The sequence below is a fragment of the Papio anubis genome, chromosome 3, assembly GCF_008728515.1.
Source record: "Papio anubis isolate 15944 chromosome 3, Panubis1.0, whole genome shotgun sequence".
NCBI lineage: Eukaryota > Metazoa > Chordata > Mammalia > Primates > Cercopithecidae > Papio > Papio anubis.
This window is the reverse complement of record NC_044978.1, coordinates 117,166,214-117,191,554: the sequence shown is the minus strand read 5'-3', so window position 1 is coordinate 117,191,554 and position 25,341 is coordinate 117,166,214. Positions and strand designations below refer to the sequence as shown.

General features: G+C 34.6%; 1 protein-coding gene across 1 annotated transcript; it reads right to left on the bottom strand.

Moving 5' to 3' along the window:
* Positions 1-924: 924 nt before the first annotated feature.
* On the bottom strand, positions 925-18,760 carry ALB (albumin). The gene is made up of 15 exons (XM_031664490.1): positions 18,598-18,760; positions 17,837-17,894; positions 16,569-16,701; positions 14,515-14,726; positions 13,830-13,962; positions 12,913-13,010; positions 11,195-11,324; positions 9,686-9,900; positions 8,143-8,275; positions 6,953-7,050; positions 5,625-5,763; positions 5,009-5,232; positions 3,678-3,810; positions 2,996-3,063; positions 925-1,242 (listed from the first exon to the last, which is right to left on the bottom strand). The coding sequence occupies exons 1-14, from the start codon at positions 18,674-18,676 to the stop codon at positions 3,022-3,024; spliced, it is 1,827 nt and encodes a 608-aa protein (XP_031520350.1). The 5' UTR covers positions 18,677-18,760; the 3' UTR covers positions 925-1,242; positions 2,996-3,021.
* Positions 18,761-25,341: the final 6,581 nt, after the last annotated feature.

Below are 25,341 nucleotides of genomic sequence, written 5' to 3'. Positions count from 1 at the left end.
CATTCTTGCAGAGGTAAGGTGGTATCACATTGTGGTTTTGATTTGCATTTCTCTGATTATTAGTGATGATGAGTATTTTTTCATGTTTGTTTTCAATTTGTATATCTTCTTTTGAGAATTGTCTATTCAAGTCCTTAGCCCACTTTTTGATGGGATTTTTTTTTCTTGTTGATTTGTTTGAGTTCATTGTGGAGTCTGGATATTAGTCCTTTGTCAGAAGTATAGATTGTGAAGATTATTTTTCTCACTCTGTGGGTTGTCTGTTTACTCCAGCTGACTGTTTCTTTTGCCATGCAAAAGCTCTTTAATTTAATGAAGTCCAGGCAATCTATCTTTGTTTTTATTGCATTTGCTTTGGGTTCTTGGCCATGAAATCCTTGCTTAAGCCCATATCTAGAAGGGTTTTTCCAATGTTATCTTCTAGAATTTTTATAGTTTTAGGTCTTAGATTTAAGTTCCTTGTCCATCTTGAGTTGATTTTTGTATAAGGTGAGAGATGAGGATGTAGCTTCAGTCTCCTACATGTGCTTGCGAATCATCCTAGCACCATTTGTTGAAAAGGTTGTCCTTTCCTCACTTTATGTTTTTGTTTGCTTTGTCTAAGATCAGTTGGCTGTAAGTATGTGGATTTATTTCTGGGTTCTCTATTCTGTTCCATTGGTCTATGTGCCTATTTTTATACCAGTACCTTGCTGTTTTGGTGACTGTAGCCTTATAGCGTAGTTTGAAATCAGGTAATTTGTTCTTTTTGCTTGGTCTTACTTTGGTTCTGCAGGCTCTTTTTTGATTCCGTATGAATTTCAGAATTGTTTTTTCTAAGGTAAAAGTCATGTTTTATATTCCTTACTTATACTTTTTGTTCTTTTATTCAGAATTATCGTAATGTCAAAATATTATTTTGAATGTTCATAATTCATAACTTAGAAAAGTATTAATGTTTTATTGAATTAGCCCACAAGAAACTAGAAATCCTCTACTGAAGTGGAATAAGGGAGAGCATGGGAACTTCCACAGAACCTACAGAATTTTCAGGATAGCAACACACCTTTGAAAAATAACAGTGCTGGACCACTGTATTAGATTCTTTCCATTTTTTATTAATTGAAGCACAGAGAAAAGAGGCAAAATGATTAAAGAAATTTATAGTTTTTTAGACAGGGTGTTGGCTTTATACCAATGAAAAAGAAAAACAGATGAATAAGCTTTTGATCTTCATTTTATTTCTCTTGTTCTCATGGTAGGCTGGAAAACAAAAGGACAAATATGTCTTATTTGTAAAATGGCATGTGTTTTTCAAATCTATTAAAATAAATGCCAAATTACTTAGATCATCTTTCTGCAATAAGTGAAAACAAGTTAAGCCTGCCTTAGACTTATGGCTGCTGAATTTTCCTTCTGTGGGGGTAGACAAGGGGACACACCAATAAATGTTAAGTTCATTTTTCACCATTGTTGAAAGGGAACACTATTGGTGCCATCAGACTCCTCAAGCTTCAGAGTCAGAGGCTTTTCATCATCACTCCTTGGAGTTATTTACTCAACCCCTACTTCTCATCTAAGTTATTACAAGCAAAAAGGTGTCTTCTCTATTTTTTTTTTTTTTTTTTTTTTTTTTTTTTTTTTGAGACAGAGTCTCGCTTTGTCTTCAGGCTAGAGTGCAGTGGTGCAATCTCGGCTCAATGCAACCTCTGCCTCCCGGGTTCAAGCGATTCTCCTCCTTCAGCCTCCTGAGTAGCTGGGACTACAGGTGCGTGCCACCACGGCTGGCTAATTTTTGTATTTTTAGTAGAGACGGGGTTTCATCATTTTGGCCAGGATGGTCTAGATCTCTTCACCTCGTGATCCACCTGCCTCGGCCTCCCCAAGTGCTGGGATTATAGGCGTGAGCCACCGCGCCTGGCCAAAAACGTATCTTCTCAAAGTTAGAACCCTATGAAGAAAATCTTTCCACTGAGCACCAAAACAAGTCACATTTTCACACGACCAAATTTGTGGAGATTCAAAGTTTCTTTCATGCCTGAATGCATAATATGCAGATATTATCACATGGGCAAAGAGGAAGTTAAATCATAGTAGTGGAATAGACATCACAGTCAAATTGGAAAATATGAAAATAATTCATGTTTAAAAAGTAGTTGAAGCCAAGCGTGGTGGCTCACATCTGTAATCCCAGAACTTTTTGGTTGGGGCTGAGGTGGGAGGATTGCCTGAGCCCAGGAGTTTGAGACCAGCCTGGGCCACATAGAGATACCACCCCACCCCCGATCTCTATTTTTTTTAAAGTAGTTGAATAACTTATTTTTAACAAAAACATGTTTTGTTGTTATTCTGTTTTTCAATTCTCCCAAAATATTATAAACAAAGTGGGTGAAACATGTTTATGTTCAAAGATCTACATTTTAAAGTGGGCCCTTTTGTCATAAGAAAATAAGTCCTATTAAAGTTCAGCATGTTGACAAATTGAAAATGTAATAGCAGATTGTTCACTATAAAGTTCACAGAAGGTAGATCCATCATATTCTCCAACGGAAAGGATGAGTTGAACTATTAGGTTGATCCATGTGAAATCATTGATATCGAACTGTTTTTGCCCTATAAAGCGCTCTTACATATGGTTCAGTCTAATTCCTAGAGTATTCTCCTGCTGAGCCATCACTTACTTGGATGGCTCTGTGTGTCACATCATATAAGTCAAAATAGGACAATGGGAAACACTGAAACTTTGGTTTGAATTTTGAATTTTGACCCTTTGGAAAATTATTTAACCTATGCTTTGATGTTTATCTTCATTTTCTCATTTACAAAATAGAAATAATAGTGGTTCCCAACTCAGCAACTATTTTGAGAATTTTAAAAGCTAATATGTACATATATAAATAGTTTAGAATAGTGGTTGGTGCTGGTCTGTATGGCTCTTGGAAATGGTCAGTCAATCTTTGCTATTTTAATAATAACTGTTATAGTTACTTTTTAAAAAAATTCAAAATATAGTTACCTGAGATGTTCTTAATTGTGATGTTTTTAGGCTAAGGCAGCTTGACTTGCAGCAACAAATTTTGGACCCTGAATACAAAGACATGACAGATGTTAGGAAAATATTAGCATTACTATTAGGATACAAAATTAACATTTATGAAGCTATTGATGATTGCAAAGTGATTTCACGTGCATCATATCCTTTAATTCCAATTTACTACTATAATCTCTGGATGGAAGCTCACGGACATAGTTGTTCCCAAAGGAATTAAAAAAAAATACTGTCAGGCCATAAGGGGCAATTTTAAGTGATTTAGACATTTGAATGTAAATTCTCCCACTAATCTATAAAATCAACTAAACCACAAACCACCACTTTTCATGAAAATGTTTAAATAAATTAATGTTTTGATTTCATAATCAAAATATTTTAGGCCTTACAAATATTCCTATTAATATTCATAAGTATCACAAATTTGGAAACAGAACGGGCATTATAAACGTTTAATAGTATGGCACAATAGAGCAGGAGATAAAAACAAAGTGTTATTTTATTCATTTTGTAAGACAATTGTTTGTAAAATAAGATCCTTGTCCCACTTGTACAAAGTCTCCTTTGATATATAAATCCCTAAGCCATAGCCTAAGCAAACATGCAAAAATGAATACTGGACATATTAAAATGAAGAGAACTGTAGTACCTCCTCGGCAAAGCAGGCCTCCTTATCATCAGCCTTGCAGCACTTCTCTACAAAAGCTGCGAAATTATCCATAACACCTTTCAGTTGCTCTTTTGTTGCCTTAGGCTTGTGTTTCACGAGCTCAACAAGTGCACTGAGTTTGAATGGAAGAAAGAAAAAAAAAAACAAACAAACAGAAAAAACATTACTCACATATAAGAAAATGGAGATAGTAAGGATGGTAGTCCCATCATTTAAGATTACAAATTTTGGAGCCACGCAACTCTGAATAGTTTGGGGCTCAGGCATACCACTGCAAGTCTCAATATTCTCATCTGCCTGATGAGGATAATAAAATTCACCTTCATGGAGTTGGTAGGAAGATCAACTGAAACAATCAGTATAAACCACTCATCACGTTATGTAGTGTCAACAAATCTCTTTTCAGTAAATCTCTGGAAAGAGTATGTCATTGCAATATTATTCAGATTTTGGAAGTGCCACATTATGTCATATTGAGTTTTACAGCTACTTAAGAGCTAAAAACGATCCTTAAAAGTTTAATTATCCTGGATTTTATTTAAAATTTTTCTCATCTATAAAGATGAGAATCTTTATAGTTGGTTCTTAAACTTCGCTCCATTCAAAGCTAGTAGTGGGGAGGCCATAGAAAATAAGGCTATCCAAACTCATGGGAGCTGCCGGTTCCCTTTCATTGACATCTGCAAAGACAACAATGCCAGGGAGAGATTTGTGTGGGCATGACAGGTTTTGCAGTATTACTCTTAAGCCTAGACCAAGATTACAGCCCACAAGAGATAACAGCAACTTTCTATAGCTAAATTTCATGCAATTATAACCCCTGTGATAGCAATAGGGAGTTGAGCTTCAGGGCTTGCATTTCTAGATGCTTTTTTATCCAAGTCTCATTCTCAAAAGTCACAGCTTGGAGGTTTGTTTCATGTGTGGGTCCACCATAGCGCAAACTTAAAATAATTATTTACATCTAGAAATAAATTATCCTATGGCTCCTACTAACTAATTTGCCATGTGCACAAATTTATCAGTTAATTGTTCACCTTTTTCTACTGAACATGGCCTAAGATGTTATTCTACTGTGGCTTTAATCCACAATATTACTCTGAATAATTTTAGCAATATTATAACAGAGGATTTTGTCTTTAAAAAGTTACTCATTTCTTTCTGGGTTCTTTTATCAGCATAATAAGGGCAACACTCCAATACTTTCCTCTAAGAAATATAATCACTACTTCAGGAAAATGTTGCTAATCTGAACTGACAGTTCTTGCTATCAAGACTACAAACACGTGCAGTAATGAAATACTCCTCACGTTTGTTTCTTGACTTGTTTCTCCTTCTCAGAAAGTGTGCACATATCTGCATGGAAGGTGAATGTTTCAGCATTAAACGCTTTGGGAACATATGCTTCATCGAGTTCCAGAGCAGAAAAGCATGGTCGCCTGTTCACCAAGGATTCCGTGCAGCATTTGGTGACTTTCTCGCTTACTGGCGTTTTCTCATGCAACACACATAACCGGTTCAGGACCACGGACAGCTAAAGAACAGGCAGGAGAGCAGAAATTCAAAAGACGCAAAGCTGAAAATTTTCTACTAAAAATAAAAAAAATTAGCTGGGTATGGTGACACGTGCCTGTAGTCCCAGCTACTCGGGAGGGTGAGGCAGGAGAATCGCTTGAACCCAGGAGGCAGAGGTTGCAGTGAGCCGAGATGGCACTACTGCACTCCAGCCTGGGCAACAGAGCCAGACTCCATCTCAAAATGTATATACATATATGTATTTATATATAATAAATATGCATATTTATTATATATAATATATTATTTATATATTGTATATTATTAATATATTATTAATACATATTATTAATTAGTTTATATAATAAAAATTTTTTCTTTATTAATTTATTATATTTTTTAAAGACTCACATAGTCTTCTGCACAGGGCATTCTTTTTGCTTCAGGAAGTTTACAACATTTGGCACCCACTTTTCCTAGATTTCTTGAGACCTCTACAAGAGTTGGAGTTGACACTTGGGGTACTTTCTTGGTGTAACGAACTAATAGCCTGAAAAAAAGAAGTCCATGTGTTTTCAGCAAGGCAAGAAACTGTCTAGCATAGTAGATAAAACAGAGAACACTTGGCCGGAATCAACTAAGATGTTCCTATATTCCATTCATCATATTATCTCCATCTGCAGAGTAGTGGGTTAGTGGAGGGGAGAAAACTTTCTCCTGAACAACTAGTCAAACCTGGCTTTGAGTTCCACCTGTACTACTTGTATAATCTTGGGAAAGTGAGTTACCTACTTCAGTGACATTAATAAATTTATTAATTTCTTCTTTCAATAAAACCTGGAGAGAGCTTCATATATATCAGCATGTGCTAAACTTGAAAGATACAAGTAGAAAATGGAAGGAAATATATCTGACTCAATAGGGATAGTTCAAGGGTTAAATTAAAAGCAGTAAAGTATTATAATTAATCTGACATGGTACCTAATATATAATAATCATGTATTAAGAATGCCAGTCACCATTAAAAGTCAATCTATGATTGTAATCTACTTGAGGAAAGAAACTATGTCTTGTTCACTGTTATTATCCCTAAAACCAATAATCAGAAGAGCACTATGTGTATGAGCCACACAATAAATATCTACTGTATAACATATCTCTTCTTGTTTTTAACCTTCATAGATAAGGTTCTATTGAATTGGGACATTAGTCCACAAGCCATTCTGTCTCTGTCTCTTCCATGGAGGGAAATTCCACAGAAACACAAGGTTTAACCATCAGACACTAGGTGCATCTCCCAAACAACCTGAATTTAATATTCAAACATGAATCTAAATTCATTTGTTACATTTTGTGTTCAGCTCACATATTACTTTTTGAGCGACTGCTATTCAAGGCCTACTACTTCCTGCTCTACAAAATATTGCCATGTTCTATTTGCCCATTAACTATTTCTTAACCTTCAAGGGACATCCTCAGTTCGATATACCAAGATTTCGTATTTACCCTCCCAGTCTACATACTTCCAGTCTTAAGAGAACAATTTTTAGACTACATTCAAATATAGGCCTCTCCACCCCATCAACTATTTTATCTCTCCTCTCCTATCTTTCTTGACAAAGAGTGATTAGAAATATGTAATGTATTCTCATTCTTACAAGTTTTATGCTAGGTGGCTCATATATTAAGTCTTAAATAATTACAAATTGATCAAAAATTAATCAATAAAAATTACTTACGCATTCTGGAATTTGTATTCTCCAAGCTGCTCAAAAAGTTCACAATTTTGTTTGACTAAATTCTGAGGCTCTTCCACAAGAGGTTGAAATTCATCGAACTGAAACATAGAAGAATTGTGTTGATAGTATTATGCCTGAGGATCAGATGCAGGTTGTTTTTCACCCCTCTGGTCAGAATGATATCCTTTCTCCTTTCTACTCAAAGCCACACAAACAGATGAATATCAATGCCACGCTGTCACATTACATTCAAACGATTTATTTGGTGAGCTTGCATCATGTAAGTGGCTAAGAATATTCAGGCTCTGAAGTTCAATGACCAGTATTTGAGCCAAGTTATCTAACTCATTCTTCAATTGTGCAATTTTACTTACCATCTCCACATTTCAGAATCCTTATCCCTAAAAGAGGGCAAAGATGGTACTCATCTCATAGAGCTGCTCTGTAAACCAGTTAAGCTAATGAAATTAAACAGTGCCTTGCGTGTAATAAAAGTTTAATAAGTTATGGCTATGATTATACATATTATTATTATTAGTTCACCTTTCTAGTTAGATTCTGGGCTCTCCAAAATGAGAGATTTTACCTTGGTCATTGGTCGTGCATGGTGCCTGGCATCTAGTAGCTTCTTGACAGAGGAAAAAATGAGTTTTATCTGATTCTGAATAGTTTGGAAACCATTACATATGCTAGTGGGAACCCTAAAAGTCCTCCAGAACAGATTTCCTCTCCTAACTTAATTTCCTGTAGAACTACTCCTAAACATTCTCAAAAAGATTTGAAAATCTTCTAAAGGAACAGGTTCTATAATTTGCCTGAAGATACTAATTCTAGTACTTGATTAGCCCTGGGATCAGGTTAACTCACTTTACATCTAAGTTAAGTATCTTCTAATTAACAGTTAAATTTACTTTAAGTTATTTTGTTCTCAGGATTGTGAAAAAGAGAAAAAAAGATCAAAATTTCACAGAGATTGCTCTACTCAGATCTTTCTATTCTAGACTAGTCTAAATTTTGTTAATCATTCTAAGGCTACTTTTTCTATCATGTTTAAGATTGCAGAATTGAAACCATCTCAAGAAAAGATCTAAATTGCACTGTATATCATTTTACATTCTTGCATTATTTTTCTTTCTCATTATTGGAATCATCAGTCAAAGAACAACATTTTTTTCCAACAATAAACCTACCACTTTGGCATAGCATTCATGAGGATCTGCAGCGGCACAGCACTTCTCTAGAGTGGCTTCGTATGCCTTGGCAAGTCTCAGCAGCAGCATGACAGAGTAATCAGGATGCCTTCTTGCATATTCATACAAAAACCTAATTAAGATGAAAATAAAATAGACTTTGTTGGACAAATGAGCACCAAAAAAAAAAATCACAAAGCTAACCTCAAAAGTAACTCATATTCCAAAAGTCTTAATTTGACTAAACCCCATGCAGTAAAGCTTAGTAGCTAAGGACTTGGGGTCCAGAGTTAAAGTTACCAAGGCTCAATTCCTAGCTCTGCCGCTTATATTACTGCATCACCTTAGGCAACTTATTTAAATGATCAGAGCCTTCGTCTCCTTCTCGATAGAATGGAGATAACAAGATAACAATAGTATTTGTCGGCTGGGCGCCGTGGTTCATACTTGTAGTCTCAGCACTTCAGGAGGCTGAGGCAGGCAAATCACCTGATGTCAGGAGTTTTAGACCAGCCTGACCAGCATGGTGAAACCCTGTCTCTACTAAAAATACAAAATTAGCCAGGCATGGTGGTGCGTGCCTGTAATCCTAGCTACTCGGGAGGCTGAGGCAGCAGAATCGTTTGAACCTGGGAGGTAGAGGTTGCGGTGAGCCAAGATGGCGCCATTGCACTCCAGCCTGGGCAACAAGAGGAAAACTCTGTCTCAAAAAAAAAAAAAATGTTATCTGTCCCAGAAGGTGGATTATGATAACTACATGACATAATCTACAAAAAGCACACACTGCGTGGCACATATGAAGTCTTTGATGAATGACATCTGTTATTTTTATTAATATTTTGTTTGATTTAAACTACATCTCAAAAGGCTTTTGATAGATGGGTAGAGATATGTTCTTAAAATACTCTGTTTCTTCTCTGTATGAGTGAAATCTTGTAAGGTGCATAATTTTATGAAATATTTTTTAGTGCATAGCATGTTATCATAATCCAACAACAAAAATGTAAACTTTATCACCACACTTTCTGATAATATATAAACATTTATTTTGTAATTGAGTTTCATACCATATTGCCATTATACTGAACTTCCAGTCTTTTCACCAAATATAAAGCACCTGATGTCAGACTCTATATTTCTTTTTATACTTCTTTGCTACCATTGTATAGATTAGATAGATAGACTAGATTAGATTAGTCAGACAGACAGGCAATACGTAGTCACACACAGAGATGTTCAAGAACTACACCTGGAATGAATGAATGAAGTATACATAATTTATATATACACAAAATGTTTCTAGAGATATTTTCAGAAATATCCCTAAGGAGTAAGGAATGTTGAGCTTTTGCCATGAGCATATATTATTTTACGATAATGTATTTGACCAATTAACTATTTCAAAAATTGTTAAAGGCTGGGAAAGGGAAGGATGAAGAAACATTCTGGGCAGCAGGGAAATTGTAGCAATTCCACAGAAAAGCCTAGACCATCCTCCTAAGTTGTGAAGTCATACCAAAAGAATAATTTCTTATCTACTTACATGCCCAGGAAGACATCCTTTGCCTCAGCATAGTTTTTGCAAACCTCCTTACTCTCAACATAATCAGCAGCTAATGAAGGCAAGTCAGCAGGCATCTCATCATTTTCCACTTCGGCAAGGCAGTGGGATTTTTCCAACAGAGGTTTATCACAGCATTCCTTCAGTTTACTGGAGATTGAATCTTGATTTTCACACATATACTTGGCAAGGTCCGCCTATAAGTAAGTTGGTGGAAATTGTTCAACACGAATTGACATTGCTATACATTCTCCTCAGACCTTTATTAAATTGGCAGAACATATTCATTGTATTCTAAGACCATACACATGTGCTTTCTATGAACATACTCTGTTTGCTCCTAAACCTGGAGATGTAGATAGGACTACAAAAACATTCCCACTTGATTAAAATAGACTAATCAGTAGCAGGTGCTCAGCTCAGTTATTTATTAATTTTATGTTTCTACTGTTAGAGCATTTAAGTTTTTTTCATTAAAACTCAATGCTGTTTTTCCAAATAATCTCCCCAAAATTAAGTGCAGGCCTTTTGAAACCAAATAACCAAATAAAATATGGAAGATTTTTGAAAAATGAGTCAAGATCATAGCCATAGACCCTGCTTACATACATAAAATAGCTGCCTTAAATTTTCCAGAAAGTGCCACGAGAGATTAGGATTCTAGTATTTGCCCATAAGTTTAATCTTGAAGAAAGGGAGAAAGAAAATATTATAAGTTTGGAGAAAAGAGATATCATTCCAAATATTTGCACGTCTAACAAAGACAGTTAATTAAGGGAAGGAATATAGAGAAGAAAAATACGTTATTTCCAAAAATATCTTCAAGTAGTGATCTTCTCCAAGTCCACCTACCTCCCTCAAAAAATCTTTTTAGGCCGAGTACGATGGCTCATGCCTGTAATCCCAGCACTTTGGGAGGCCGAGGTGGTGGATCACCTGAGGTCAGGAGTTCGAGACCAGCCTGGACAACATGGTGAAATCCCGCCTCTACGAAAAATACAAAATTAGCCAGGCATGGTGGCGCATGCATGTAATCCCAGCTACATGGGAGGCTGAGGCATGAGAATCACTTGAACCCAGGAGGCAGAGGTTGCGCTGAGCCACGATCACACCATTGCACTCCAGCCTGGGCAACAAGAGTGAAACTCTGTCTCAAGAAAAGAAACAAAAAATCTTCTTAGACATCTACCTTGCAGATGTTCTGCCAAGTAGAACCTTGTAACTGTTCTACTTCAGTTTAAGCCTTTATTTACAGTTAGAGCATGAGTGAAAGGAGTTACAAATCAGTGAATGGGTTTATCAGGTTATTTATAGCCAGGTTAAAAACAGAAAGGTATCACCACCATAGGCACGGAAAGATTGAAGATAGGGCAGACAAAAGCACAGAAGACAATCTCAACCCACTGCCAGCTATCACTAATGATACCAAACGCATCCATTCTACCAACTTGAGTTTGCAAGCTACCAAAGAGCATGTCGATGACTCTTTACCCTGTCATCAGCACATTCAAGCAGATCTCCATGGCAGCATTCCGTGTGGACTTTGGTAAGATCTGTCACTAACTTGGAAACTTCTGCAAACTCAGCTTTGGGAAATTTCTGGCTCAAGCGAGCTACTGCCCTAAAAAGAAAATCGCCAATCAAAATGGTATTATCATGCAATATTTTATATGAAAGCACTAGGCAAATACTATTTCTCAAAAGAAAATTCAAAATGGACATACAGAAATATTTTTTAAAATTCATTAGTTCTAGTTCTGAACCAAACGGTAATCATTTTTCCTTAGGGCAGAATCATCCATTTAAGAGTGTGTGTGTGGTGGGTAGAAATCTGGTAAGTCATAAAAGCAGAAATAAAAAAGGAACTCTAAAAGGGGTAACAGGCTGAGAGGCATCAGGTTTGGTGTCCAGATGTGACTTCCAGCTCTGGCTTTATCACTTGTTAGCAGCAGGACTTGTTAGCAGAGGGCTCAGCCTCTCTGAGCTTTAGCCTCTGCAGTGCCATGACAACATGCTAAATTGAAGAATTCTTTTGAGGATTAAATTAGATAATACATACAAAAGCATTTTATAATCTAGGAAGTACTACACAAACTCCAATTATCTTTTTTCTCAATTGAAACACATTCTTTCTGACTTCTAAAGGTCTCTTAGAAAAGAAATCTTATAACTTCTACAGAATGAGGGAGTTTTTATTGATCATACTTATAAAAAGAAAGATCCAGCACTATCTTCAAACTCTATGACAAGATGTAAACGTCTAATTTTCTTCATTCTCTAGTCATTTCACAGTTGCCAAAATCGGGTAAAGAAGACTTCTTTCCCAAAAATCAATCATTGCCTGTTTATCTGTGTATAATTTTATGTTGGGGTTGTTTTGTTTACAAACTGGGTTTATTTTGGTGGTGTAGATGGTAGGAATGATGAGCAAATACAGTTCAATTGACAGTTTCTAGAGAGCATGCATAACGTCTGTTATTTTCATTTTATCTTCTGTTGTGTTGATTTGCTGTTGACTAATAGGTAAGGAGTGAGGGTGAGGGGGCAGCTAGTATTTTTCTTGACATGGCTATTAAAGTATGCTCCCAGAACCAACTAAGTGATATGAAAACAGAGGCTCAGGCAAAAACATGAGATGAAGATCAGAGCTGGAGTTATGCAAAAATAAGAAGTAACTTCAGCTTAGTTGGCGACTGAACTTAACTATAAGACAAAAAAGGACAAGCAAATAGTTTTAGATCATTGGGGGGAAGATAAAATTAAATAAAGGGATTATATATGTTGTATACTTGTATCAAAATATCTCATATACCCCGTAAATATGTATAACTACTATGTATCCACAAAAATTAAAAATAACTTTAAAAAAATTAAATAAAGAACCATGCCTACAGCTCTATAAAAATAATGAACCATTAGAATAAGAGTCCAAGTTTTCATAAATAAATAGAATTTAAATATCTGTCCCCTTTTTTAGGCCACAAAGGATAGTATCCTCTAAATTATTTGACTATTTAGAAAAGATTAAAAATAATGTCAAATTGACATTGATATTTGATTTTTATCTCTATTAGAGTTTTACCTTTTAGACAACCAAAGAAATGTATTTGACAGCACTTTGCAAAATGCATAAAAATGTACAATTTTGTCACTGAAGCATTATCATTTACATCATTATAAAGATGTTAACTATGTTCAAAAATATTTACCATGCTTTGAAAGCTCTGTCTCCGAATTTTTGGAGACTGGCACACTTGAGTCTCTGTTTGGCAGACGAAGCCTTCCCTTGATCCCGAAGTTCATCAAGCTACAAAAAGGAATAATTTGGTGAAAATTAGAAGAAAAATTCTACATAAAACACCCCTCCATAAGCTCAGATGAAACTGCCAAATTAAATTTTGAAGACATAATTTATGCCTAAATTCCCAAGTACTCCTTTTGGTGAATAACGATTTTGTTCTGTAAGAAAAGGAAAGATCATTGGATCATTCTGGTCATAGTGGAATTACCTACGCAGTTAGAAACTAACTGGAAACATTGCCAGGGAAAAGAGTCTTAAAAGTGGGAGAAAAGTCAGAGAAAGAGTACACTAATATCCCAGGGACTGCAATTTTGCTAATTTTTAAATTTTGTGTATAATTCATTTCAGTCTCTCCTCCATCAACATCAGTAAATTCCTCAGAAAAGAAAATAAAGCATTCCATAATATATATTTATGGAATGAATGCATGAACTTAGGCATCTAGATGCAGTAAAAGTCTCCACTTTGAATTCCCTCCCTAATAAAAATGATCATGAAAAGACAAACAAGAACTGTGGCCCCTTGCTGTGCAATTTGACCAAGTTTCAGTGTTTCACTATAGTGATCACTGCCATAAAAAGTGGTGAAATGTTTAAACACATGCACAGTGATGACCTCTGTCAGATCATCATCGGCAAATCTTAAAAGAAGAAATGAGAGTGTAGGCCTTCAAAGATGAAAGATTTTCAAGAAAGATAAGAGGAAGGCTTTTTTGGCCATGTCGGGAAGTTTATATCAGACACTCAGTTTCCCGAAATCTAGCCACAAAATGGACAAAATCAGGTTGGATTATGAACTCCTTTTTTCTCTTCTTTCGCACAATACCTTTGGTAAGAGGCAGGCAGCTTTATCAGCAGCTTGACAACATTCTACAAAAGCAGCTTTATACTTTGCAGCAAAGAAAAGGAGTTCTGGGGCATAAAAGTAAGGATGTCTTCTGGCAACTTCATATAAGTATCTACATTTTGAAAAAGAAAAACAGTCACTTTTCTATAGCAGACAGTATTACAGAAATAATTGCAATTGACATTCTCCCCAGAACCTCCAAAATCCAAATATATCTAATTAACCAGTTAAGCTCAATTTGCACATGATGGTCTCGTCTTTGACATTCTTTAAGTCTGAGGAAAAAAGGGTTAAGTTTGTGTGTGCGTGTGTGTGTGTGTGTGCGCCTAAATGGTTAAATTTTGGCAATATAATGTTGCTGACTAAAACGAAATCAATTATGACAACTATATATAAATATCTTCATAATACATTAAATATGGCTATCTTAAATTTTTCAGAAAGGTTGTATCCTGTTTCGATAAACTTCAAAATATCTTTGATCATATTTTTTGCTGTGTAGAATTTTGTGGTATCAAATACTACTTCTCTAAGAAATCATCATAACAAAACTTCCAAGTCTTAATGTTGAAAATATTTTTGTTATGGTAATTTTTATAGAGTGTTGGCCTATGGAGTTGCTCCATGCTTTTTAATTTTGAAGTATAAACATCCGATTACTTACTTTTTCAAAAATGTCGCTTCATTATCATGAAAAGCAGTGCACATCACATCAACCTCTGGTCTCACCAATGGGGGGAGGTTCGGGTTGTCATCTTTGTGTTGCAGGAAGCATTCATTTCTCTCAGGTTCTTGTTTTGCACAGCAGTCAGCCATTTCACCATAGGTTTCACGAAGAGTTGCGACTGTGCATAATTTGTCTCCAAAAAGAGTATGCTAAATGGAAGAAAGCAGGTTTCAGTTGCTGGACAATACCTTTTTTCTTTATAGCCAAAGAACAGTAGAAAGGATTTAATATACTGGTTAAGCTTGGTGAGGAAATTATTTAAAAATCCACTTTTCCTCCCAACCCAGGTTTAGAGTTTCCAATGATTTAACCATCTCTATATAATTTTCATAAAAATTAACTGTCACACTATAACTATGGTGAATAAAACAGGGCAAAAAGACAGTCAATAGCTTTAAGGAAAGTTATATGACTCCTATTTCAAAACCTAAAACTAAAGGGTAAGAGCAATCATTATAACAGAAATGAAGGGAAAATAAGCTTCTAAGCAGCATGTGAATTCACCTAGGGCAAAAAAACATCCAAATAGTTTCTCATTTCATCTGCCCCCTTTCTAGAGGGCCAGTTTTTAGTATATGCTGTTGAAAACTGAGGAGTAACACAATCTATCATATATTAAGTGACTATTAAGATGTAGACATTTTTCTTCTAGAAATGTTATCTAAAATCACTTTCCAATAAATGAGTCCTTTCCTTATCTCTAATTTTTATTATGAAAGTAACCGTAACCCCAGGGAAAATATACTACTCTAGACAGAATTTATTAATTTTTCTATGTATTTTTAAGAATTCTTATGTAGCGCCATAGTATTGTGTAAAGTTAAAGTCCTGACTCTGCTGTGAGGGAGAGGTACATAATAAGAAGGGGAAAGGCTCCAGTGATAAAAACTCGCCTTGCCCACAAGAAGTATATATCGATTGAGTGGTAAGAGAAAGATAAACCTGTCCTTGTTTTGAAGATTGATCTGGAAATACTAAAAATTTAAAATTCTTCAACATGACTAAGTACTCTACTTTTTTATTGTATGTAAAAATACAAAGATATCTAAAATGAGGAATATACAGCTGTATTATTATTCCACCCAGGTAACAAAATTAGCATAGAAATCAGTTGGTGTTTTCTGGTGACAAAAACCATGCTATCATCTCTAAGAGATGGTAGCTCTCCTGTGTTCATTGCCACACTATCCATAATAGTCAAGATGTAGAAAACCAACCTAAATGTCCATCAACACATTACTGGATAAAGAAAATGTGGTATACACATGCACTGGAATATTATTCAGTCTTGAAAAGAAGGAAATACTGCAATAGGCAACAACATGGTTGGACTTTGAATGCATTATGCTAAGGGAAATAAGTCAGTCACAAAAAGATAAACAGTACATGATATCACTTATATGAGGTAGCTAAAATAGTCAAACTCATAGAATCAAAGAGTATAATGATGGTTTCCAGTGGCTGGGGGAGGAGGAAATGAGGGGTTACTAATCAATGGACACAAAGTTTTAATAAAGTAAGATGAGGAAGCTGTACAACAGTGTACCCATAGTTAACAATAACGGATTGTACACTTAAAAATGTAAGGGGGTAGATCTCACGTTAAGGGTTCTTACCATAATAAAATAAGATAAATAAATAAATAATACATGCTATCATATCCCTATTAGCCTCTACAAAAGAAAACCAAACCTCAAATTTTAAAAAGAGGTATCTACAAATGACAAATTGCCATTTAAATACACCATGACTATTGTGTTTGGTCTCAATAAAGAAATGATTTTAAAACTGTGGGCATAGCTAAAGCATCTCTATCCCAAAAGAAACAATGGCTTATCAGTCTATGAGCAACTTTTGAGTGTTTCTTACAAATCGGGACGTTTAATAATCATTGAGAAAACTAAAAAAAAAAAAAAAAAAAAAAATTCCTTTGAAATGCTTGGGATTACTTCAAACAGCAGGAAGAATCTCCAAAATTAGAATGTACTTACAAGTGATTTGTCACAATTTTCAGCTGACTCATCAGCAACACATGTTTTTGCAAATTCAGTTACTTCATTCACTAATTTTACATGCTCTTCAAATGGACACTGCTGAAGATACTGAGAAAAAGCAACCAGCACCCTGAAACAAAGGATGTAGAAAAATGTAGTGTGATAAAACTTTAATATGTAACAGATTGCTATGCTAGAGAACAAATCATGTATGGGTATACGTTCTATCTTTTATACATCTTCTTCACCATTATCCAGAAAGCCTATTCATATCAGGTATGATCTGAGGCCTAGATAGGCATGTGTGGCTTCCTAGGCAAAGAGGATGGTAGTTCCCTGATGTTTATATGCATGCGTGTGTCAGTAGATGCACACACATAGATCAAGCAAGCAAATTGTATGCCAAATAGATCTAATTGTCAAGACTAGGCATTTTAAAAATCCTTAGAATTACTTAAAACTAAAACAAATCCCACACTTTTCCTTTTTTGAGACAAGGTCTCACTCTGTCACCCAGGCTGGAGTGCAGTGGCACAATCGTGGCTCACTGTAGCCTTGACCCCTCAGGTCCAAGCGATCCTTCTACCTCAGCCTCCTAGGTAGCTAGGATTACAAGCACGTGCCACCATGCCTGACTAATTTTTTTTTTTTTTTCAGAGACTTGCCCAGGCTGGTCTCGAACTCCTGGGCTCAAACAATCCTCCTGCATCAGCCTTCCAAAGTGCTGGGATTACAGGTGTGAACCACAGCACCTGATCCCCACACATCTCTTTAATTAGCCTGTAGGATTAGGTAGACTTTTTAAAAACAAACTATTTTCTCATTTTTTACTAGATTAAAAAATATTTAAATATTCCCAACTCTGCACAGGAGTGTTTGCTATGTAAAGAAGATTTAGTGGGTAAGCCACCAAAGGAAACCTATATTAAAGTCCTTTCCACCAAGCAAGTTCCAGAGCTGTACTGTCCAATGCAGTAGCCATTAGCCACATGTGACTATATACATTCAAATTAACTATAATTAAATACGATTTAAGTTTTTGTTTCTCAGTTGCACTTGTCATATTTGAAGTACTCAATAGCCATGTGACCAGTGACTACCTTATTGGATTGCCCAGATACAGAATATCTTCCTCAATGCAGAAAACTCTACTAGACAGCACTGTTTTAGAATCTGAACCTGATGACAAGGAAATAGAAGCATTTTAGAATAATAAACAACACTATTAGAAACATTAAATTTGATTCATCGATATTTTAACTTACAAGCCTTTGAAATGTTCTTCTCCCAAATCTTTAAACCGATGAGCAACCTCACTCTTGTCTGGGGAAGGGGAGAAAAAAAAGGGTTGTTAAATACTGAAGAAAACAAGAAGTAATAATGTTACTTTTTATATTTCTTTCCATTTGACTTAGATTATGCATTTGTTTAAAAATATTGGGCTCTGATTCCTACAGAAAAAGTCAGGATAATGGTGAATTATTTCTTCTGCCATTAAACAGAGGAATAATTCAATTATCAAGAATACTATTTTTAAAATTATTAGATATTTATAGTTTTATATTCAAACAGGTAATATCTAATACTCTTTTAGTGTATATCAACAGCAACTGAGAAGACAGACTAAAATGAAAGTAAATATAAATACAAGTTCTATTTATGAGATCAACAGCACAGGTTTTGTGGCTTTTAAATAAAGCATAGTGCAATGGATAGGTCTTAGGGACAGTTATGAATTCAATCTTCAACTCTGTTCTGTGAAGTTTAAGTCACTCTAAGTTACTTTGCACTTTCCTTAGTGGGCAAAAGAAAATTACAGCCACTAAACAATTCTGACCTTTTATTTTACCTAGGATGTTTGAATTTTATTAATAAGATAACTTTGTAAGACTTCAAAAATACAAAATACTATCCCATTTTAGAAATACATGACAAAATAATTCTTTAAAGATGCAGAGTTTACTCAAACTTTATTTTACTAGGAAAATAGAATAAAAGTTGAACAATAGAAAAATGGATTTCTTACGTGTATCTCGACGAAACACACCCCTGGAATAAGCTGAGCTAAAGAGAAAGAGAAGGGAAATAAAGGTTACCCACTTCATTGTGCCAAAGGCTCGTGGGATTGACAGAAGAGAAAAGCTAGGACAAACGGAGGGAAATTAGCACTAATATACTTCTTCAACCAATAATTGTAGATTATTAACTAGACTCATCTTTGTATTTCATTGGCTCCCAACAGATTACAAAATTCATAATATTCTTGCCAAAAAATTGTTTGACTAAATCCCTTGTGTATATTTACTATCTGGAACTGTTTTCTCCACAAGACCTTGTCAATGTATTAAAGTTGTGTAAAACGTCTTATCAAATTTTACATAAGAGTTTAAACGATTTGTATCTTTTATTCATTACCATGGTCTTTAACTGTAATTTCCCATTTGAACGTTTTAGTTCTCGGTGTTTGCAATTTAGTTCTCAATGTTTAGTAATTAGTAACCAAACTAAATACTTTGCTTAGAAATAAGACATACTGAAAGAGTTAAGTCCCAAATTGCATCTATTGCTAATTTCAAGTGTGCTTTTATCTATAATGAAAAATTTACACACGAGTGCTCATGCATGCACACACACCTATACATACATACATATTTTAGGGCTTCTGTGTCTTTTTTACTATTCTGAAGCCATTCTGTCTGAAAAAGCTGATGTTGCCTCAGATACAAACTAAGAAAAAGACATAGCAACAATAACAAGTAAGATAGGACTTAGAAATTCCCTGTTACCATTCCTGCTGTTGCCCACATGTGATTCGGGCCCTGAGATAGGCTATTTAGATTCAGTGTGGGTATATCACATGGGATCTTCAGTTAAGGAGAGATAGAGAGGAAAATGGACCCAAATGAGATGACGATTATCTTTGCCATAATATACAATGGGACAGGCTGACCCCAAATTCCCTGTAGGTTATGGGAATCCTTGACCTTCACCAGGCATAGGATTCTTTCCGTCCCTGTTTTGTATTTAATTCTCTCTTTCAATAAGTAGAAAAATCACATGTTCTTTTATGTTGTTTTTAATTTCAAAATAAACTTAACATTATGTCTAAAAACAAAGCAAGGGAAGAATAATTTTTTAAATGTTTCATAAATCTTCCTTCCCTACCCAAGGTTCTTATCTCTACCTTGGAAAAGCTATCCTACCTCTGCTCTTTTGCTCAAAATATGAAGAACTACTGAGCTCAACAAGTAGGAAAAACAACTTTCTCTGATACTACATAATAATAATTAGTACTAAGCCAGTTATTTTACTTAAATAACTAAGTCAGTCAAAACCGGCAGTCAAATTTATCCATGGCACATAGAGGCACAGAGACTAACAAAGTATTATTTATTCTACTCAGTCTTATAATGAAAGAAAATTTTTTCTATTCAGTCTTACAATGAAAGAAATTATTTTCTATAATCTTATGTCATTTTATTTCTTCTTCAGAAATGGGTACTAATTAAATAATAAAGCACAGAAGAGGAAAAAATCAAAGCTAGATGGATGATAGATAGATACATAGATAGATAGATAGGAAGATTTTTTTTTAATGACTCAAGGGAGTCCTGAAAGGAAATACCAGACTTGTCTTTCTGACTACAGATGAACAGACATAAAACAAGTGTGCCTGTGGAATTATTTCCATTGAAGAAAAACAAGCATTTTTTTCTAAAGCCAGAAAAACCTACATCTGAAAAGAAAAAAGAAACTATTCTGTCTTTCTAAATTAAGAAAATAATTATTTTTGGATAAATTATGTCAACTTTTAACTTCCTAGAAATTGTAGGCATTATTTATTAGAAGTCAGTAACCAACCCTAGGTTTTTCCTTATAGAAGTCCTTGGGAAAGGCCTACCCAAACATAAAATCCTTACTGTTGAATATAATTGCTACTAATTGACAAATTCAGGCCTTTGTCACTCATGCATATACTCTGTGCATACTTTTTAATTTAACAAATGAAAAGAATAATATTAGTCCATCTAGTTTTCACTGCAATATTATATTGTAATATATTGTTACATACAAAGAAACCTAAAAAAATCTCAAAGTCATCATAACTGAATAGAAGCTTCGAATTGATTTTCCTATATCTAATGAAGAGCCCCAGCTTTAAAACAAAATTGATGAAACCTAAAAGAATCTTTTCTTACAGTACGAATAAGGCATTTTGCATATGTGCATCCTACTAAAAGATTAATAGATAGTTTAGAAATTAAAATATTTAATTCTCAATGATATCTGCATACTTAAGAAATACTTGAACAATTGCACCTTCTGGATTTGCAAAGTAAAAATTTCTGCATTTTTCTCTGAAAACCTCTGGCATTAATTCCATATGAACATTCTATACTGAGAGAAATAAACCTACATAATTGTTAGTTATTTCTAAATTTCCTGTTCTTCAAACTTTGAAACTCTGTTTAGTCAGTCATCAACGGGTTCTGGCATGAGGGTAAATGCAAATATTTAGAGTAAGAGTTATAAATATGGTTTAGAGATTCTCTTTACTCGGTAAACAGAAAAATAGCCCCAATGATTTTTAAATGTTTTCTCATCTTTGTGGGAGAAGTTTAAAAATAGAGAGTAGTTAAGAAAAGTATTTTCTTTAGAAAGAAAAACAGTGTACTGATCATTTAGAAAAGAAAAAAAAAATACCTCAATTGAAATGTACATATACCTGGGATTTAAACCTGAGCCTTTAACCCTTTTGTTCTTTGTTTTGCATTCACTTTGATGGGATGGAAAAGGCACAGTTTTTAGGTAGATGAAATATCTCTGAACCAGTCTCCCATTTTCTGGCCACTCTGTCACTTTAAATCTGCACCCTTCTGCTACCCTCAGGACTCCCGAAGCTTCTCACTGAGTCATTCACACTAGGTTTGCCCTCCATCTAGCAATTCGTTTAGTCCAGCTTTTATGCCATCTCCCACTCTGATAGGTTATACTTCTCTTTCTCTTAAAGATAAAGGGAAACATATTCATGGAAATGTAACAATATCTAATAATGTCCTCAATATTTTATCAGAGACTATATAAACAACCACTTTACCCAAAGTCATTCCAAAATACAGGAAATTTGTATTCATTTGGAGAGAAAATTAGGGACAGAAAAATCTAACCATTTTTCTACTATAAAATGAACATATGCAGATCTTTCCTACCATGAACAGCTTGCATTGCTTTCTACAAAATACGGAGGAGTGGAAAAGTGAAAGACTGTTAAGCATCAAATTAACCAATTGAAACATAATCAGTAATTTAACTTCTTATTCACTTATGGAGACACATTTCCCCCAAAAAAAGTTAGAACAAAAGTGTATAAACTTATATAGGTATTTATAATGCTAATAAAAGTGTATAAACTTATGTAGATATTGTAATGCAAATAAAAAATTGGAATGTAATCCAAGCAATTGCTCCCTCATTTCCCTCCATAACCCAATCCCCCCCAGATATTCACTTGAATTAGTGAGAAATATGGAATTGGCTGAAGATTTCATAGGGAATGAGGAGAAAAAACGGTTACATCATAAAATCCACCCCAGGTCACCATCTTTGGCTTGTCCAAACTTTTAAGTCCCTCTGCCCCCAAATCTCACATGATGAAAGAGTCCCTCTCCTTGACTTTCCTCATGTTACACTGGGCCTCTGGAATTTATATACATTTGAATTTCCTAACCTTTTACTTTACATTCCTCAGTTCTTCTCTGTGCGGTTTACTCCAGCTCAGTGTCCGTATCTAGCTGCAGAATTGGACATGCACATCTGCATATATCTCTATGCCATACGGGTCAAGTTGGACTAAATCATCTTTAAGGATCTTTCCACCTTGAACATTCTGCAATTCCATGTTTTCAATGTGACAGCCTTATCAAATGAGAAAAGGACCTGAGTGGTAGGAAAGAATATATCAAGTTAGGCAATTAGGATTCAAGTTTGAGAGCCTGTTCATTCCTAAGCCTCACAATTACTCCTCAAGTATTATGCTCTAGCTAGTTCAGCTTAATATTTTTAAAGAATAAAAAGTTCATTTAAACTTATTTAAACTATATTCATGAGACTTTCTCATATCTTTTTATCAAGTTTTTCAAATGCAAGAAAAATACAGCTAATGTCTGCAATCCATGTTTATTCATTCTTAATAAATTAACAATGAATAGAATCTATAAACATATAAATTGAAATTAATATAATCCTGTCTCATAAGGATAGCCACAGATGGAAATTAAACAGAAATGAATGCACTTTGAGTCTATTCATATTCTATGTTTTAAACATGAAATTCAAGAAACTTGTTACTTAAAAGAAGTTTAAAGTTACAAAATTGAACTTTATAAACCTTCTGTAAAACAACTAAGATTGTATAGCTAAAATAGTCTCATGTTGAAATTTTAGTAGATAGAGTTTAGAATGTTTTTATTAAAATGTTTTTATTTTTTCTCCTTGATGTCTTCTATAGCTTTAGACTTTGTGAGAGGTTTTGTAATCTTTTAGTGCCAGTTCTTAGCTAAAACTTTCTAAACCCATAACCCAGCTGAAGCTTGGAATTTAAGCCTTGAAATTCTCATGAATTTTCCAAGTAGCTATGTGTGCGCTGACATCAATAAATGAATGACTTGATCCAAAAAAAGTGTAGGTTTTAAGAAATATATCACATAAATAATTGGCAGATGTTCACTTTTTCTCTAGAAATTCATCTCTAGCCTAATTATAATAAACTACATAATGTAAATGCTGTCAAAATAATTGTAAAATATTTTTGGGTATACAAGCATTGAATTGTTCAGTGTTTGTTTTTCATTATGTAGATATTGAAAAGAATAAAAATGTTTTCTTAGAATAATACTTTGAAAATTTGGCTTGCTAAAATCATTCACTTAACAATAATATATTGCAACAAAAATTTGCATTTAAATAAAATAAAGAACTAATTTTAGTAACATATGATGTTGACAATGGCACTCTTTTTCCAAAATGCTTCTGATTTACAGTAGTGACACATCCTGTGTATTTAACAGCAATAAATTAAGTTACTAGATAAAATACAGATAAGTATTACTTTGATTCAATTTTAATTTTTAAATTTATACTGTTTATTTTTTCAGTTATTAATGTATTAGAAACAAATGGCTGTGTTTAAAGCATTTAATGTCTTGAAAGCAAATGGCTGTGTTGATGAGTCCAAAGTTATATCTGCAGTTACATGGAAAATTGACAAAAAATGCATATCAGGAGTGATGACATCTAAAAGCAAATATTGGCCAGCATCAACAAACGTGCTAATTATTTAACAACAGCATTCTTGTTGACAGGGCACAATCCATAAGACAATGTTTCATACTTATTTTAAGGAGCTGATTTCAAGGAGCTCACAATGTAACAAGGGAGACAGGAAAATAAGATAATTATAGTGAAACATTATAAATTATATGCATGTAGAATACAAGGTACTCCTGGGATAATAAAGAAGCAGTGGAGGAGAAGCTCTAAATCCAAGGACAATCTCATGTGTAAATAAGCTGTGTGAGCTCTAACTTCCTTAGCTACCTATACAATCCAACAGACTTCAAATTTCAAATTTGTATTCACTGTGTTTATTTTTGCTTGTGAAGATACCTTTTCCTGGAGAAATGGAATGAGTTGGCAGAGGACTGAAGAAAGTAAGGAGGATATGATGATGTGTAATTTCTAAATGTTTGATAAAAGATCCAAGCAAAGAATTAGATCCCAGCTTCAAAGACAATGAAACTTCCTATAGAACTTTAAGAAAGAAAAGAAACGCAGGTTGGCAGGCAGAAAAAAAAAAAAAAGCAGAGTTCGCAATTATCTGGGTTTCCAGGCAAAACTAAGCATGAAAATGATCATTTCTCTCTCCCATTCCACGGCCTTCTGTAAACCTCAAACATCTATCTCTTAGGGGTCCCACCTTTCCAACTACTACTCAGCCTCTAAGTTCCATGTGCCTCCTTTCTAACATAAATCTCATACCAAAACTTCCCTTTCTTAACCTGTTGGCAAACTCGGGTAGGTCTTAAAGATTAAAAATCTTACTAAGCTAATTCCACAAAATCTCACAAAACCTCTCATCTCAACCCCATGCTCCTAATCTCATCAACACTCCATTTCCTCCCCCATATCTAACCTTTCTAGAATGGAGGCATTTTATTGTAGAAGGGACTGCCGTCATGCCAGTTAATTCCTAATGGATGGAATTTCAAACGGGTGACAAAGTGGAAAAAGAACCTGAAACAGTGGTTCCACAGTTCTTCGAATCTCACCATGGGAGTCCTATCCCACTAGAACAAAAGGTTAACTGACCCTTGTAAATAACTGTTAGGGTCTGAACTTTGGTGCTTGAACTTTGGAATCTCTGTTTGACTGTTCAGAAAGCTTTTTTCCTTTTCTATTTGGATCATTGAGGTTTTTAGATTAATGTTTGCATACAAAATAAATGCTACAATTTATATCCTACATCCCCAATAAAATAAGTTTCTTGAAAGCACTAACTATGGCTTATCCTCACTATATCTAACACTAGATCCAGCTCATGCCTTGGATACAGAAGCCATTCGAAACTTTCATTGACTGTCAATTTAATTTGTCAGATCAAGAGTCAACTGTACCCATATGGTAAATGTCCATGAGCAACTTGATACCATGCATCCTCTACATTTGTCTTTTCTCATTAAAATGCAATCCAGAAATTAGAGTAAAGGGATAC